The sequence below is a fragment of the Lemur catta genome, chromosome 14 (assembly GCF_020740605.2).
Source record: "Lemur catta isolate mLemCat1 chromosome 14, mLemCat1.pri, whole genome shotgun sequence".
In the NCBI taxonomy this organism is placed as follows: Eukaryota; Metazoa; Chordata; class Mammalia; order Primates; family Lemuridae; genus Lemur; species Lemur catta.
Genome location: NC_059141.1, coordinates 56,557,905 through 56,573,424, shown reverse-complemented (window position 1 = coordinate 56,573,424; position 15,520 = coordinate 56,557,905). Strand labels below are relative to the sequence as shown.

The 15,520-nt window shown below is 39.7% G+C and overlaps 1 protein-coding gene across 1 annotated transcript; it reads right to left on the bottom strand.

The window, feature by feature from the left end:
* Positions 1 to 1,750: 1,750 nt before the first annotated feature.
* MSS51 (MSS51 mitochondrial translational activator) lies at positions 1,751 to 13,634 on the bottom strand. The gene is made up of 7 exons (XM_045569006.1): positions 12,240 to 13,634; positions 6,436 to 6,680; positions 5,997 to 6,152; positions 5,276 to 5,400; positions 3,731 to 4,297; positions 2,972 to 3,065; positions 1,751 to 2,637 (listed from the first exon to the last, which is right to left on the bottom strand). The coding sequence occupies exons 2-7, from the start codon at positions 6,654 to 6,656 to the stop codon at positions 2,418 to 2,420; spliced, it is 1,383 nt and encodes a 460-aa protein (XP_045424962.1). The 5' UTR covers positions 6,657 to 6,680; positions 12,240 to 13,634; the 3' UTR covers positions 1,751 to 2,417.
* Positions 13,635 to 15,520: the final 1,886 nt, after the last annotated feature.

The window sequence follows — 15,520 nt, the reverse complement described above, 5'->3', positions numbered from 1 at the left end:
AATAGTTTTAGCTCTTTAGGTCTCTGAACTATTTTAATTTTCACATATTTTGTGACGTGGGGATACAAGTTTATTCTTTTGAATGTGGATATCCAGTTGTCCTGGCACCATTTGTTGAAAAGTCTATTCTTTTCCCAAATAATTGTTTTGGTACCCTTGTCAAGACAAATCAGTTGACCATAACGTAAAGGTTTTTTTCAATTATTGCTGTGTTCTAAATGTTTTGTGTCCCCCTAAAATTCATATATTGAAATCCTAACCTCCAAGATGATGGTATTAGGAGGTGGGGCCTTTAGGAGATGATTAGATCATGACTGGGATTAGTGCCCTTATAAAAGAGGCACAGGGGGAGCTCAGTCACTCCTTCCACCATGTGAAGACACAGTAAGAAGCACCTTAAACCAGGAAACAGGCCCTTACCAGAGATTGAATCTGCCAATGCTTTAATCTTAGAATTTCCAGCTTCCAGAACTGCAAGAAATAAATTTCTTTTGCTTATAAACCACTTAGTTTATGGTATTTTGTTATAGCATCCCAGACTAAAACAATTCTATTTGATTGATCTATAGGTCTATCCTATGCCAATACCACATTGTCATGATTACTGTTGCTTTGTATAGGTTGAATATCCCTTATCCCAAATGCTTGTAACCAGGAGTATTTCAGATTTCAAATTTTGAAATATTTATGTTATCTTTAGCACCGCTAAGCTGAAAATCTTGAGATCTGAAATGGTCCAATGAGCATTTCCTTTCAGTGTTATGTCAGCACTCAAAATGTTTCAGATTTTGAAACTTTTCAGATTTTGAATTTTCAGATTAGGGATACTCAACCTGAAGTAAATTGTGAAACTGGGACATGTGAGTCCTCCAACTTTGCAAACATTTTCATTTAACTCTAATGTAATTTTGGGTATTAAGTATTATCTCCATTTAACAAATGAGGAAACTAAGGCTTAGAGAATTTTAGCTTTCTCAGGGGCACAAAATTATCTGATGATTGCTCCAGGATTTATTCTCAGATCTACATCAATCCAAAGGACCACAAATGCTCCTTCTATAATCCAATCTCAATCTCTCTTCCAGACTTAATTTGTACTAATCCTCAAATGTACCCTAAACTATCCCCTATACTTTCTACTTCCAAGCTTCTGCTCCTGCTATTACTTCCACCTGGAATGTCCTGCCCTCTGTTTCATAAAATTCTAATTCACAATATCTTCATTTTCATTTAACAAAGTCATCTTTTTTCACTCTACTTCCTTATCACTATAAGCCTCTCTTGTATTTCTTATTCCATATTACACATTGCAATAAAGATATTTGTATACATATTATTTCCCTTCCTACATTAAAAATAAGGATGAAGTCTCATTCACCTTTCAATCACCTCAAAGCCACAATATAGTGCCTTTCACATGGCAGGTACTAACTGTTTTGAATGAATAAATGAAATTCTAAAATTACCCCTATTACAGTGGGCAATAAAAGTATATATATGTGTGCACTGGGGTGATGAGGTATGTGTGGGTGAAGGTCATGGCAAGACTAGGAATGGAAACCTAGAGAATGTTCTAATCCTGAGAGTGTCGTAAGAGAAGAATGATATGAGACAAGTGTGTGGTAGAGTGGCAGGACCAAACAGAGAGCTGATGCTAATCACTCATTTGGTAAGAAACTTCAAATCTTGAGGTTTTGTGTGAAGATGAGTAATACTTGCCAATGAATAGGAAATAAGATAAAACAAGTGGTTTAAGAAGCCCCAAACCAAGTTTATTGTGATATAGAACAGGGGATAACAAATAGCTCAAGTATATTCAGGTAAAGTCTGATATACCCTGAGATATCGAGAATATAACACCAGGGCTCCTCTAGGGTCAGAAGTCTCCAAGAAAAAATAGGAAAATGAGACATTTCTCTCAAGAAAAGCCATGAAATAGGACAGTGTGCCAAACCTTACAACCTCCTCCATGCCTCTGACTTCCCTGACTTGTCCATTCTTGTACCACTTCAAGTCATCAACACCCCTCCATTTTTTAGCCCAAATTGCTCGATGAGAAGAAAGTCTTTTTCAGATGGAACAAGGTGGTTCTCATTCTTCTCCTCAGTGCTATCTGGTCCCAGTCAAAAGGTGTAATTTCCTCACAAAGGAAACCAGTAGGAACTCTACACTCTGGAAAGACCAACATTAGGGCTTCTTGCCAACCACTAAATCTAGAATCCTATCTCTAGAAACTACTGTGGCTAAACTCTTAGAAATGAGTCATGTAATACAGGAACTCTCATTCAGCTGAGAATCTTTACCCAGATAGTGAATGAGGTTTAGAATATAGTGGGTTTCAAAGCTGGCAACAACCTGGCAATAACGGTAATTTCATCACAAACTCTTCATTTTCCAGACATCCAGTCAAGATCTATTTAAACCCCACCATCTACTTTCTTTTCCAATTGCCTCTTATCCAGCTGGCAGGACCTTCCAAGAAACATGATATAGTAGGCACTGCAGTATACTGGCTGCTTGTTGGGGTTGGAATAGACCTGTTCAGGTTTGAGGGACATGAAAGGATTAGCCCCATAGGCAGTGATGTGTGTATCCAGTTCCACCAGAATCTGCAAAGAGGATGCCAATTCCTGATGGCTGTGGAAGAGAGATAAGAGAAATTGCTCTAATGATTATAAGAGATAAGGGAGAAATTGCTCAAGAGCCTGACATCTCTATACTCAACAATCCCCCAAATTACCCAAGGCTACACTAGGCAAGAGATATCCCTTCCTCCCAAATGTCTCACCAAATATCCAATTAACTAGCACAGGACTTTGTTCCAAGGGAATGAAAAAGCCACATGTGAGAAGGAAGAATATCCTTACCATAAGGTAGATGAGCAAGGGGAGAGTAAAATGAGCTCATCTTTCTTTATAAAGACAGGTGTGAGTGAGTCACGGGAGTATTAAATATATGAAGAGGTCAAAACCTGTAAACAGTAATCAATGTAGGGATCTTGTAGTCACGAAGTAGCAGCAGGGTGGGCAGCCAAGCTTCCATCAAGTCTGGGGAGGAATGGAAACCTATGGTACAAAAATGGAAATAGGAATAGGGAGGGGAAAGACTGAAGTAGACTGTAAGAGCAAGATATTTCTTTGATTGTGTCCACACCACCCCTCACCTTGCTCATCCCCAATACTCATCATCATCCACCCCAGTGTTTTCAATTCTTTTGTTTTTTTTTGTTTGCTTGTTTGTTTGTTTGTTTGTTTTTAAAGACAGGGTCCTGCTCTGTTGTCCGGGCTGCAGTACAGTGCCATGATCATAGCTCACTGCAACCTGGAATTCTTGGCTTCAAGGGATCCTCCTTCCTCAGCCTCTTGAGTAGCTAGGACTACAGGTGGACACCACCATGCCCGGCTAATTTATGTTTTAAATTTTTTGTAGAGAGTGGAGACAGGGTCTCACTATGTTACCCAGGCTAATCTTGAACTCCTGACCTCAAGTGATCCTCCCACCTTGGCCTCCCAAAGTGCTGGGATTACAGGCATGAGCCACCGCACCAAACCTTCAGTAGAAAATTCTGAACACAGGTGTAGTAATATGGCAAATTATCAACCAAGATTGTCATCACATTGTGTTTAATGAGACCAAATGAATGGGGTTGCAAAGATAAAAGATGCAAGATTCAGGATGGAAAATTCTCAGGGAGAGCCAAACAGTATTCCTCTGAACCAATGACTCTTACCTGGATGGAATGCCACTGCCAAATCTGGATGGGCTATCTGCCCAGTCTCTACCTGCTCCTCCCAGAAGTCATGATAGAGGTCCCTGTGGCCACTAAGCTGAATTGTGCCAGGTTCCAGGGGTGAAGTTGAGGTGCTCTGTGAAAAGCCAGTAGCCACATCTACACCCACCATGATCACACGGAGTCCAAGGTGTCCAGGAAACATGTAGCCAAGCTCATCATAGTCCCCAGGACGAGCAAGAAATGTCTCCACATGGGAAGCACCAATCACATGTACTGTGCTTCCCCCAGTCTTCCTAACATCTATCCCCAATGCCCTAAGCCCTAGGCCCATTGTCAAGGGCCTTGACAGGGCATCTGTCAACAGCCGCTTCAAAGATCCCTGCAGGATATCTGGGTCTGGCCTTGGCCGTCCTACACTGGCCCATAGGGTGGTCATGGCATGACTACCTAGCACAGCATCCAGTGTAGCATCTAGCTGTGACCCTTTCATAGAAAACCAGGTGTCCCAGTCTTGTACAACTTCAGCCGGCCATGGCCAAGGTCCTGAGGGTAGGACAAAATCACCTGAAGGAAGAAGGAATAAGAGGTAACCTAATCTTAATCATCAGGGAAATGCAAATTAAAACCACAATGAGATACCACCTTACCCATCAGAATGGCCATTGTTAAAAAGTCAAAAAACAGATGTTGGCATGGATGCAGTGAAACGGAAAGGCTTATACATTGTTGGTGGGAATGTAAACCCCTAAAACTCTATGGAAAACAGCATGGAAATTTCTCAAAGAACTCAAAGTAAACCTACCATTTGATCCAGCATTCCCACTACTGTGTATCTAAGGAAGTCATTTTATAAAAAAGACACCTACATCCAAATGTTTATCATAGTACAATTCACAATTGCAAAGATACGGAATCAACCTAAGTGCCTACCAATTGAGGAGTGGATAAAGAAAATGTAGTGTATACATTAATATATACCATGGGGTACTACTCAGCCATAAAAAGGAATGAAGTGTCTTTTGCAGCAAGTTGGATGGAACTGGAGACCATTATTCTAAGTGAATTATCTCAGAAATGGAAAAACAAATACCATATGTTCTCTCTTATAAGTGGAAGCTAAACAAGGGGTGTATATGGGCATAAAGTGATATAACAGATACTGAAAACTAAAAAGGGTGGAGGGTGGGGGGGGTGAGGGATAAAAATCTGCCTATTGAATACAATGTACACTATTCTGATAATGGGTACACTGAAAACTCTGACTTCAGCATTATACAATTTATCCATGTAACAAAAAACACCTGTATCGCCTCTATCTATGGGGGTGGGTGGGGGAGTAACCTAATCCTTTCCTGACTTCAAAATTTCCTTCTCACTAATGATCAATATTCCCTCTATGTTCACTTTGCCAACCAGTAACCAGCAGTGCCCCATCCCTTACCCCAGGTTCCTCTTTTTTCATGACAATATGCTTTCCTATATTCCTTCAAGTACAACCAACTATGACCATTATAGCAAAGTTTCCCAACACTACCACTCCACCTGTGACCAGAAGCCATTCCATGAGACGGTCCACAGCCACAAGACAAAGCTCTTGACAAACCCTCCTGTGTGCTGGCCAGTCCGACTTCTGGCACTCTGGACCACAGTAATAGACATTTCTGCACCTGAGAGAATGAGTCACAGGAATAGATGTTGTATACAAAGGTGATTGGAGGTGTCTGGGGAAGGGATTGATATTCCTATACCTAGGAAGAAAGATCAGTGAATAGGTCAGGAAGGTAGGGAAAGGAATGACAGCTGATACAACAAATTTGGGGACTGCATTTGGCAAAAGAGGCAGGAGATAGTTGGAAATATAATTATTCTCCCAGACAAAGTGACACCATAGTCTCTATCTATCTGGAACATCTCACTTTTTGTATCTCTTTTAAAACAAAACACCAGGAATTTGTAGCCGCCCTCTCATCACAGGTATGGTTCAACCCCAACCTCCTTAGAGCAGATGTGGTCTTACTCTTTGAGTACTCAAGAAAAGGGAGACAGAGAGGATTGTACTGTGGTCTCTTGTCTCACTTCCCCATAACACCAAAAATAAGCAGGATTAGAACCCTGTTATGATCACTCTGTAGTCCGGATGATACAAAATGAGGAAAGAGCCTTAAGTTATTTAGAAACCTTTCAGACTTTTCCTTTTGGAATGAGGTCTTAGTACAGAGTCATTTCTGAATGTCTCCCCGTTAGTCCCCCCCAAGTCAGTCACCTTTTGCAGTGCCGGAGGACCTTGGAGTCTGACAGGCCACTAGGGAGTGCTCTACAGTGAGCACAGAACCGGAATGTGTCCTCCATCCTCTGGAACATTTCTTGAGGGCATCGAAATCCAAATCCTGATACTGGGATACCCCCATCTACCACCAGCCTGCAGAAACAGCAGGGAGAAAGAAAGGCAATAAGGAAAAGAATATTTCCAAAATCTCTCATGTCCCCCACTACCTCCTATACCACCTACTCCTATGTCTCCTACTGACATCATTTCTCACTTAAGCCAGTTATATTTCTTCTATAGTAATAAAACTGGCAAAAGATGTGAAAATCTCTCATTGCAAATATCCCATATTGCCCAAATTATATTCCCTTTCTATCTTCTGAAATCACTTCTACCAAAGACAATATATCCCTCTTCCATAAAGCTGGTCACTCACTTGTATTCTTCATAGCTTTTCATATTCAGCTTTTGAAGGATCAGCTGGGATAGGCCAGGAACATTATTCTCCAAGGATAAGAAGCCAAGTGCATCAATGCTAGGGCTGGGTTTTGAGGGGGTCTGTGGCACAGGGGTAACAACTGTGGGTGGGGTCACAAGCACAGGAGCCACAGATGAGGGGAGTTTCTTGTGCCTTCGTCGCCGGGACCGTGGAGCCATGGCCTGTCTAGTGATACCTGGAGACTATATGTAAAACAGATACGGAATGGAATTTTATAAGTTGGACACATAATATTTTCATATGCTTGACTTTCACTTTTCCTTCTGGTCTCTGAGACCTAGGTTATCAGTGAGATTTAGTATTTACTGATTATTGGTCACCATAGGCAGTTGTGAAAAATAGAAGAGAAATAATTATATATGAATATAATTTATACATATATGTGTTACATACGAAGTTCTATACTAATATAGTAATATATAAGTAAATGCATGAAAAAGATCTGGGAGGGCTCATAGAAAAGTGATAACAGCGATTAACTCTGAGTAGGGTAAGAAGGCAGTGGGACAGGAACTGGGTTGATCAAGGGGGACTTTAGACTTACCTGTAATGTTTGACTTTTTTATAAGATATTCACATATTTTTAGTGTATTTTCAAAATCGACTTAAAAGAGGAAAAAGCAACAGAAGTTTAGGCTGTCCATAGCTACCATCTATTTGGAGAATTAACCAATCTAATCTAGTTGGAGAAATAAAATATTCATTTTAAAAGACCTATCATCACATTTACAAGCAATAAACTATGAAGTAAATGTGTACCACAATGCTAAGAGTTATGTAGTCCAAGCAAGTCAGACAGACAAATTACAAGGAAAATTTCCTAAAGAGGTGAGTTTTGAAGTAAAAGTAAGCCTACACCCTTGTACTACCTAGCTTGGACTGTGTGACATCTTCTTTCCCTGTCTCATTTTCTCTCATGCTTTCCACAAGGGCTGAGTAGACAAAAGGGACCATACTGAGAAATAGTAAGACATCCATTTATTCAATATATATTTACTAATAAACAGATAAAATAATTTGCAGAATACTATATAGAAACAAATAAGAAAAATATACCATATCTCATCTAAATGTCTTATGGGGGATTAGATGTAAACTATAAAACAAGGTATCATTATATATAAATCCTACAAGAAAAGTGAAACTAAAGCACTAATGGAAGATCAGAAGAGATTCTCTTCAGAGGGTGAGCTATAGTAAAACTTCATGAAATAGGTAGCAGTTGGAATAGACCTTGAAAGATGGGAATATTTTGAATACATGGAGATAGGGAAAAATGAATTCTAAGCAAAGAGAAGAGAATGAGAACAGAAATGTAAATAGGCCCACTCTGGAAATTAAGAAACAGAATGACTTGAGTTTCAATGTTAAGTCTAGAGATCTAAATATAAGGGCTAAAACTATAAAAATGTTAGAAGATAACAGGGGGAAGCTTCATGACATGGATTTGGCAATGATTTCTTAGATATAACACCAAAGCACAAGTAACAACAATAACAACATAGATAAATTAGACCCCATCAAAATTAAAAACTATTGTGTATCAAAGGACACTACCAACAGACTCAAATGACAACCCACAGAATGGGAGAAAATATTTGCAAATCACGTATCTGATAAGGGGTTAGTATCGAGAATATATAAAGAACTCCTACAATTCAACAACAAAAAAACAGACAACTCCAGGCAGGCGCGGTGGCTCACGCCTATAATCCTAGCACTCTGGGAGGCCAAGGCGGGCAGATTGTTTGAGCTCAGGAGTTCTAGACCAGCCTGAGCAAGAGCGAGACCCCATCTCTACTAAAAATAGAAAGAAATCATATGGACAGCTAAAAATATATATAGAAAAATTAGCCGGGCATGGTGGCGCATGCCTGTAGGTCCAGCTACTCGGGAGGATGAGGCAGGAGGATTGCTTGAGCCCAGGAGTTTGAGGTTGCTGTGAGCTAGGCTGACACCATGGCACTCTAGCCCAGGTGACAGAGCAAGACTTCGTCTCAAAAAAAAACAACAAAAAAACAAAAAACAAAAAAACAGACAACTCAACTAAAAAATGGGCAAAATATTTGAATAGAATTTTCTAAAAGAATATATGCAAATGAGGCCGGGCGCGGTGGCTCACGCCTGTAATCCTAGCACTCTGGGAGGCCGAGGCGGGTGGATCGCTCGAGGTCAGGAGTTCGAGACCAGCCTGAGCGAGACCCCGTCTCTACTAAAAGTAGAAAGAAATTATCTTGACAACTAAAAAATATATATAGAAAAAATTAGCCGGGCACGGTGGTGCATGCCTGTAGTCCCAGCTACTCGGGAGGCTGAGGCAGGAGGATCGCTTAAGCCCAGGAGTTTGAGGTTGCTGTGAGCTAGGCTGACGCCACGGCACTCACTCTAGCCCGGGCAACAAAGTGAGACTCTGTCTCAAAAAAAAAAAAAAAAAAAAAGAATATATGCAAATGGACAACAAACAAGAAAATACGCTCATTAGTCATGAGGGAAATGTAAACCAAAACCACAGTGAGATATCACTTCACACCCACTAGGAGGGCTATTATCAAAAAACCAGAAAACAGTAAGTGCTGATGAGGATGTGGAGTAATTGGAACCCTCATGCACACTTATGGGAATGTAAAATGGTACAGGCACTATAGAAAACACTATGGCAATTCCTCAAACCAGCAGTTTCATTCTTAGGTATATATACCAAATAACTAAAAATAGGTACTCAAACACATGTTTACACATGAACATTCACAGCAGCACTATTCACAATAGCCAAAAGGTAGAAATAATCCAAAGATCCACCAATGGATGATAAACAAATTGGAATTAAATAAATAAATATTATTCAGCCATAAAAAGAAATAAGGCTGGGCATGTTAGCTCACACCTATAATCCCAGCACTTTAAGAGACCAAGGTGGGAGGACTACTTCAGACCAGGAGCTTGAGATGAGCCTGGGTAACATAGCAAGACCCTGTCTCTACAAAAAAAGTTTTTAAAAATTAGCTGGGTTTGGTGGCTCGTGCCTGGAGTCCAAGCTACTCAGGAGGCTGAGGCAGGAGGCCCACTTGAGCCCATGAGTTACAGTGAGCTACAATCATACTACTGCACTCTAGCCTGCGCAAGAGAGTGAGATCCTATCTCTAAAAAAAAAATACTGATACATGCTACAATGTAAATGAACCCCCAAAACAACTGTGCTAAGTGAAAGAAGCCAGACACAAAAGGTTACATGTTGTATGATGCCATTTATTTGAAATATATGGAATAGGTAAATCCAAAGACAGAAAGCAGATCCAGTAGTTGCTAGGGGCTAGGTGGAAAGGAAAATGAGGAGTAATTGCTTAACTGTTATAGGATTTTCTTTGGGGTAATGAAAATGTTTTGGAACTAAACTAAATGTTTTGGAGGTTGTGGTTACATAATATTGTGAATATACTAAATGCCATTTAATTGCTAACTGTAAATTAATTTTATGTTATGTGAATTTCACCTCAATTGAAAAAGAAAGAAAGAAAGGTATCTGTAGAGATTGAGAGGCCAAAAATTTATTAATCCCCAGGTTAACTGCCTCCAGGAATAGAGAAATGATAGATGATAAAAACACTGGCAGTGGTTAGTTTTACTGTGAATGAGGTAACTATTGAAGCTCAAAATAGGGATCATGTTTTGTTACAAAAATGGTCTGACATTTGATCCTTCTGGACCGTATCTGTTAGGAAAAAAACTCCAGAATCATCATGCAGCTGAGGTGTAGGTAGGTGACAAAAACAAACAAACAAACAAAAAAATCCTGGAATCAACCAGCTCATACCCCTTTCTCACAACATGGCTCTTGCAAACCTGTGTCCTCAGGTTAATGGAGGAAAGAATTTGTACTTTCCTTTGTACTTTCTTTCTCTTTACCCTTATGTTTCCATCTACTCTCTTATCTCCCCTCATCCCATGGGTGAATGGATGGTTTCAGAGTCCATAGAAAAGAGGTAGCTAAGTTCATCTGTATACCATATCCTCTATATTACTGTAATGAAGAAGAAATTGGTCCTAACGATATTAGATTATGTTAGGGTTTAAGGGTCACATCCCTTTACTAAAAGGTGAATGGAATTGCCCTTCACACTTTATGACCCCATTTCTAACAACTGACTTCATTCTGCCCTCCACTTTTTTGTTTTGTTTTGTTTTTGAAACAGAAAACACCTCTGTTACCTGGGCTAGAGTGCAGTGGCATCATCATAGCTCACTCCAATCTCCAACTCCTAGGCTCAATTGATGCTCCTGCCTCGACCTCCTGAGTAGCTGGGACTGCAGATGCATGCCACCACGCCCGGCTAATTTTTTCTATTTTTTGTAGAGATGTGGTCAGGCTGGTCTTGAACTCCTTGGCCTCAAGTGATCCTCCTACCTCGGCCTCCCAGAGTGCTAGGATTACAGGCGTGAGCTACCATACAGGGCCTGCCCTCCACTTTTAATCACCACGTATTATCATTGCATTTCCAGAATCACTGCCATTCTAGAAAAAGCATTCATCTACTCTACCTACCTGCCTCAGGCAACGTAATACCTTCTTAACCTTGAAAGAATGGACTTTTTTTTTCTTTTACAGGTATGTCTCAAATCAAAGACACTTTGATTTATGACAACTCTAGGGTCTTAAATCCCAGAATTTACAACATTTCCCTGAAGTTAAACCATAAGCCTTTTGCTGCAATGCAAGCCAATTAAGGTCAGAAAGGTATTGCCTCACTTATCTGCATTTCCAAGGAGAGGTCTTTCTCCAACGAAAGATTAACTCTTGGCAATCTGGTAACTGGCTCAACTGGCTAGAAGTCAAAAGGATCACACGGTTTAGGAGCAGGAGCGGTGGTGGTAAAATCCCTAATATCATCATCTCCTCTAGAACACAAGGTTCAACACTCAAATGAGCTAGCTTTCTGGCAGGAAGGTAAAAAGGTGGGAATGAGAAGCCAGGTCTTTGCATTTGCATCTATGTACACCACCAGGTTCATGTCTGAGTTTGTGTACCCTAGGTTCAGACACAGCTTCCCTGGTGCTAACTTTCCTAAACAAGCTGTAGGCTCCTCTAAGTTCAAGGAGTGTAAACTGAGAGAAACAAAGGGTGGGGGGAAACAGGAGACACAAGGGAGAAGTTGGAAAGAATTGCAGTAAGCTCTCAGAACTTTCCAGAGTTCAGAGTCTACCCAACCTAGAAAAGGAATCACTTTAACTTTTTTCTAGCCATCCCCAGTGACTTGGGCTCTAATTTATTCCCAGTATATTGAGAGAGAGAACACCAACACTGAGAACTGAAAAGGAGAGGAGACATGAACTTGATGACATAGAAAAACTGTTATCCTTCATCTCCAAATTACATACCAAAATATTAACCTATTACCAGACCTAGGTCTTCCATCTTCCTCCTTAGCACGAAAAGTCCCAAGCTTCACCTAAACCATAGTCATCTTCTCATTATCTCCAGACCAGGAGGGCCCATCTAATTTTCTCTAATTCACCAGCAAATACAAACGTCTTTGGAGAGGTAGGAAGAAGGGGCAGTGAAACAGGTCACTGGGGACTCTCAAAAGGGCCACAAAAAGAGAAAGAGAAAAGGAGAAATACATTAAGAACACTGCAATTATGACCATATTCAGCTGCTTAATCAGTGATTAACACTCCCTGGGGTGATAAATACTTTACTCAATTATAAACTAAGCAAGCAGACAGGTTGATAGGGAAAAACTTACCCTGCTAAGCCCTCAGCTTCCTTCCTTCTCTCTTTCCTCCAAGTGAAGTAAGTGCTTGATCTCCTCAAATGTAGGTTGTGGGTTACTTGCAGCTGTCCCTTCATATCACTTTCCTCTGCAAACTGCTGAAATGCTGGATCTCAGCGATTAAGTGTGCCCTGCCAACCAGATAGACAAGGCTGAATTCTCCTTCATTAGGCAAGTAGGGACCTGGCCCCTTGCCTGGGGACTTCTCTCTTTCTAACCCTCATTCTCCGCCAAGACGGCTCAGGACTCTATCAACACTCCCAAACTCACTAAAGGCCAGGCAGGCTGAGGGAAAATGAAATGTACTGCTTCCTGGACCTCTCTCACTCAAAGCACATTTCTGTTCTCAGTTTACAACTTTAGGAAAAAACCCTGGGGATTTAATGAAGTCAGTATTTGGCTGGAAAGGGTAGACATCAGCCCAGAGAACAGGAACCCCTGGAGTCCTGTATGTAAATCTAGACCCAGGATGAGTTGACTCAAGCCCAATGTCCTTTTTTAGCATGACAAACACTGTTCAAACAGAACTCAACAACGTCCAGTACAAATATAACACCCAAGAAAGGAGAAAAAAATGGTCATTTAATGGTAACAGAAGAAAATCAAATGTAGGGAAAACATGCAGAATTAACTTGTAAAATTCACTTTCCCTGAAAGGACAGCAAAGTACTCTCTCAGTGAGTGTCATCAGGGGCACTCTATCTGTTTATTTCAAAAGAGGAATAAATACTTCTGGAATATTAAAATAAGCAAGACCAAAATTTTAGTTAATGACTAAAAATGCATACTATTTCTAGGAAAAGAAAAGAGAAAAGAATCAACTCAACCATTCTCTCATTCCTTCTTGTAATGGATGCTGATGTAGGGAATTCAATTCCACATTCCAGCTCCTGTCAGAAGTTGATAGGGCAGTGGTCTTACATGACTGCAAGATCTGGTTTTCTGCTTACATCTGACCCCAGCAGTCACTTACCTGCTTCTGTGAACATCATAAAACTGGGGAACAGAACCACTTGCAATGAGGTCCTGGAATGTGGTAAATCAAATCCACACAGGAACCTCAAGCAGTAGAAAGCACAAACTACAAGTAGGGAAGGTGGAATGAAAGTGTTAAGGATTCAACAAAACATTACATAGCATTATGCAGAATAGCTGTGGACAGAGAAAAACTAGTTGCAATAAGCAAAAACCCTGAATAAAATAGGTAGGATTAATTTTGAGCAAAAGTTTCAGGACAACTGCAAATTTAACTGGCCTCAAAATTTAACTGAGAATCTCAGAGATTTTGAGTTCTGACAGCTGGGTGCCATGGCTCATGCCTGTAATCCTAGCACTCTGGGAGGCCGAGGAGGGAGGACTGTTTGAGCTCAGAAGTTTGAGACCAGCATGAGCAAGAGCGAGACCGCGTCTCTACTATACATAGAAAGAAATTAGCGAAACAACTAAAAATAGAAAAAATTAGCTGGGCATGATGGCATGTGCCTTTAGTCCCAGCTACCCGGAGGCTGTGGCAGGAGGATCGCTTGAGCCCAGGAGTTTGAGGTTGCTGTGAGCTAAGCTGATGCCACAGTACTCTAGCCTAGGCAAGAGAGTGAGACTCTGTGTCAAAAAAAATAAGATTTTGAGTTCTGTTAATAATGGCTGAACTGAAGAAAGTACAAGAAGTCAGAGATTGACTTTTCTAATTCAGAAATATCATCTTTGAATATAATAAAGAGGAATGCTAGAAAAAATTTGATGTTGAATATTAACTTATATTTTACCATCACTAGTACCTGCTCTGATAGACATTTAAAGTTATAATTTAGAAAAATGAATGCACAATTTGCATTCATGAGTTGTATTCTAAAAATCTTAATAAATGGCTGGACATAGTGGCTCACACTTGTAATTCTAGCACTCTGGGAGGCCAAAGCGGCCGGATCATTTGAGCTCAGGAATTCAAGACCAACCTGAGCAAGAGCGAGACCTCGTCTCTACTAAAAGAATAGAAAGAAATTAGCCAAACAACTAAAAATATACATATAAAAAATTAGCCGGGCATGGTGGCACATGCCTATAGTCCCAGCTATTTGGGAGGCTGAGGCAGTAGGATTGTTTGAGCTCAGGAGTTTGAGGTTGCTGTGAGCTAGACTGACGCCACAGCACTCTAGTCCGCGCAACAGGGTGAGACTCTGTCTCAAAAAAAAAAAAAAAAAATCTTAATAAATGGTTTTTTGTGAAACTAATTATAAATACAGACTAGAAAGGGGTTCCTATTCAACAGGTAGGAAGTGATCTGTGAGGCACTAGGTGATAAAGTGGTATACATTCTTCATGTATAACACTTTTTTAAAGTTCTGTTCCTTTCTCATATTTTCCTCTTCTTAATTTTTACATCAACCCATACTTCCTCTAGTTTGCCAATAGTGCTTTATGCTCACCCATGATTCCCACAAACACTATATAACCCTAATAATGAACCTGAGGGCTAAGGAAGTTCCTGGCACCTGATATACTAAACTCTTACTCTAGAAATGAATACCTTTCATAAAACAATAACATCAAAAAGAATCTTTAAGGTATGCAATGCATAATAACTTTAGAGGCAAGTCATAGACTGGTATGCAAATTAATATTACAGCAAGTAGAAGCTGTAATAATCAACAATTTGAGAAGTTCTGTTTGTTACTTAGAATTAGGCAAGTATACATACATTGATTTAAATTAATGCTTTATAATGTATCTTATAATTATTGTTGAGAACTATAATTAAAGTTATATAATAATTATATTATAAAATCTTGAACAATATCCTAATTTCCCTCAATTTGCAAAAAACTATACTTATTTTGATTATGGCAAAGAAGAGAGGAATATAATGGTAGGAAAATGTAGAATCACCAATATTTTTTCTTCTTATTGTTAAAACACCAATAAATTATCAATACTACTGTAACAAAATACTAATCAATGACATATTTTCTTTCAATTAAAAGATAATAAAAACAGTGATCTTAAATAGACTTAGGAGGCCTACAGTAGGCATCCAAAGTCCTCTAGTGCTCAGTTACTAATGCTCATGTAAAACAAGTGTAACAAATTTTTTTAAAGGCAGATTTTATAAAGACAATAATTTAATTTATCAAATCACTATGAACTATCCAGGAGATAATCTTCTCCAAAGGATATTCCAGCTCTATTAACAGGATTTTATGATTTGCATCAAAAGGCCAAATCAGACTGTATCTTCCAAATAAAACCCAACACAGAGA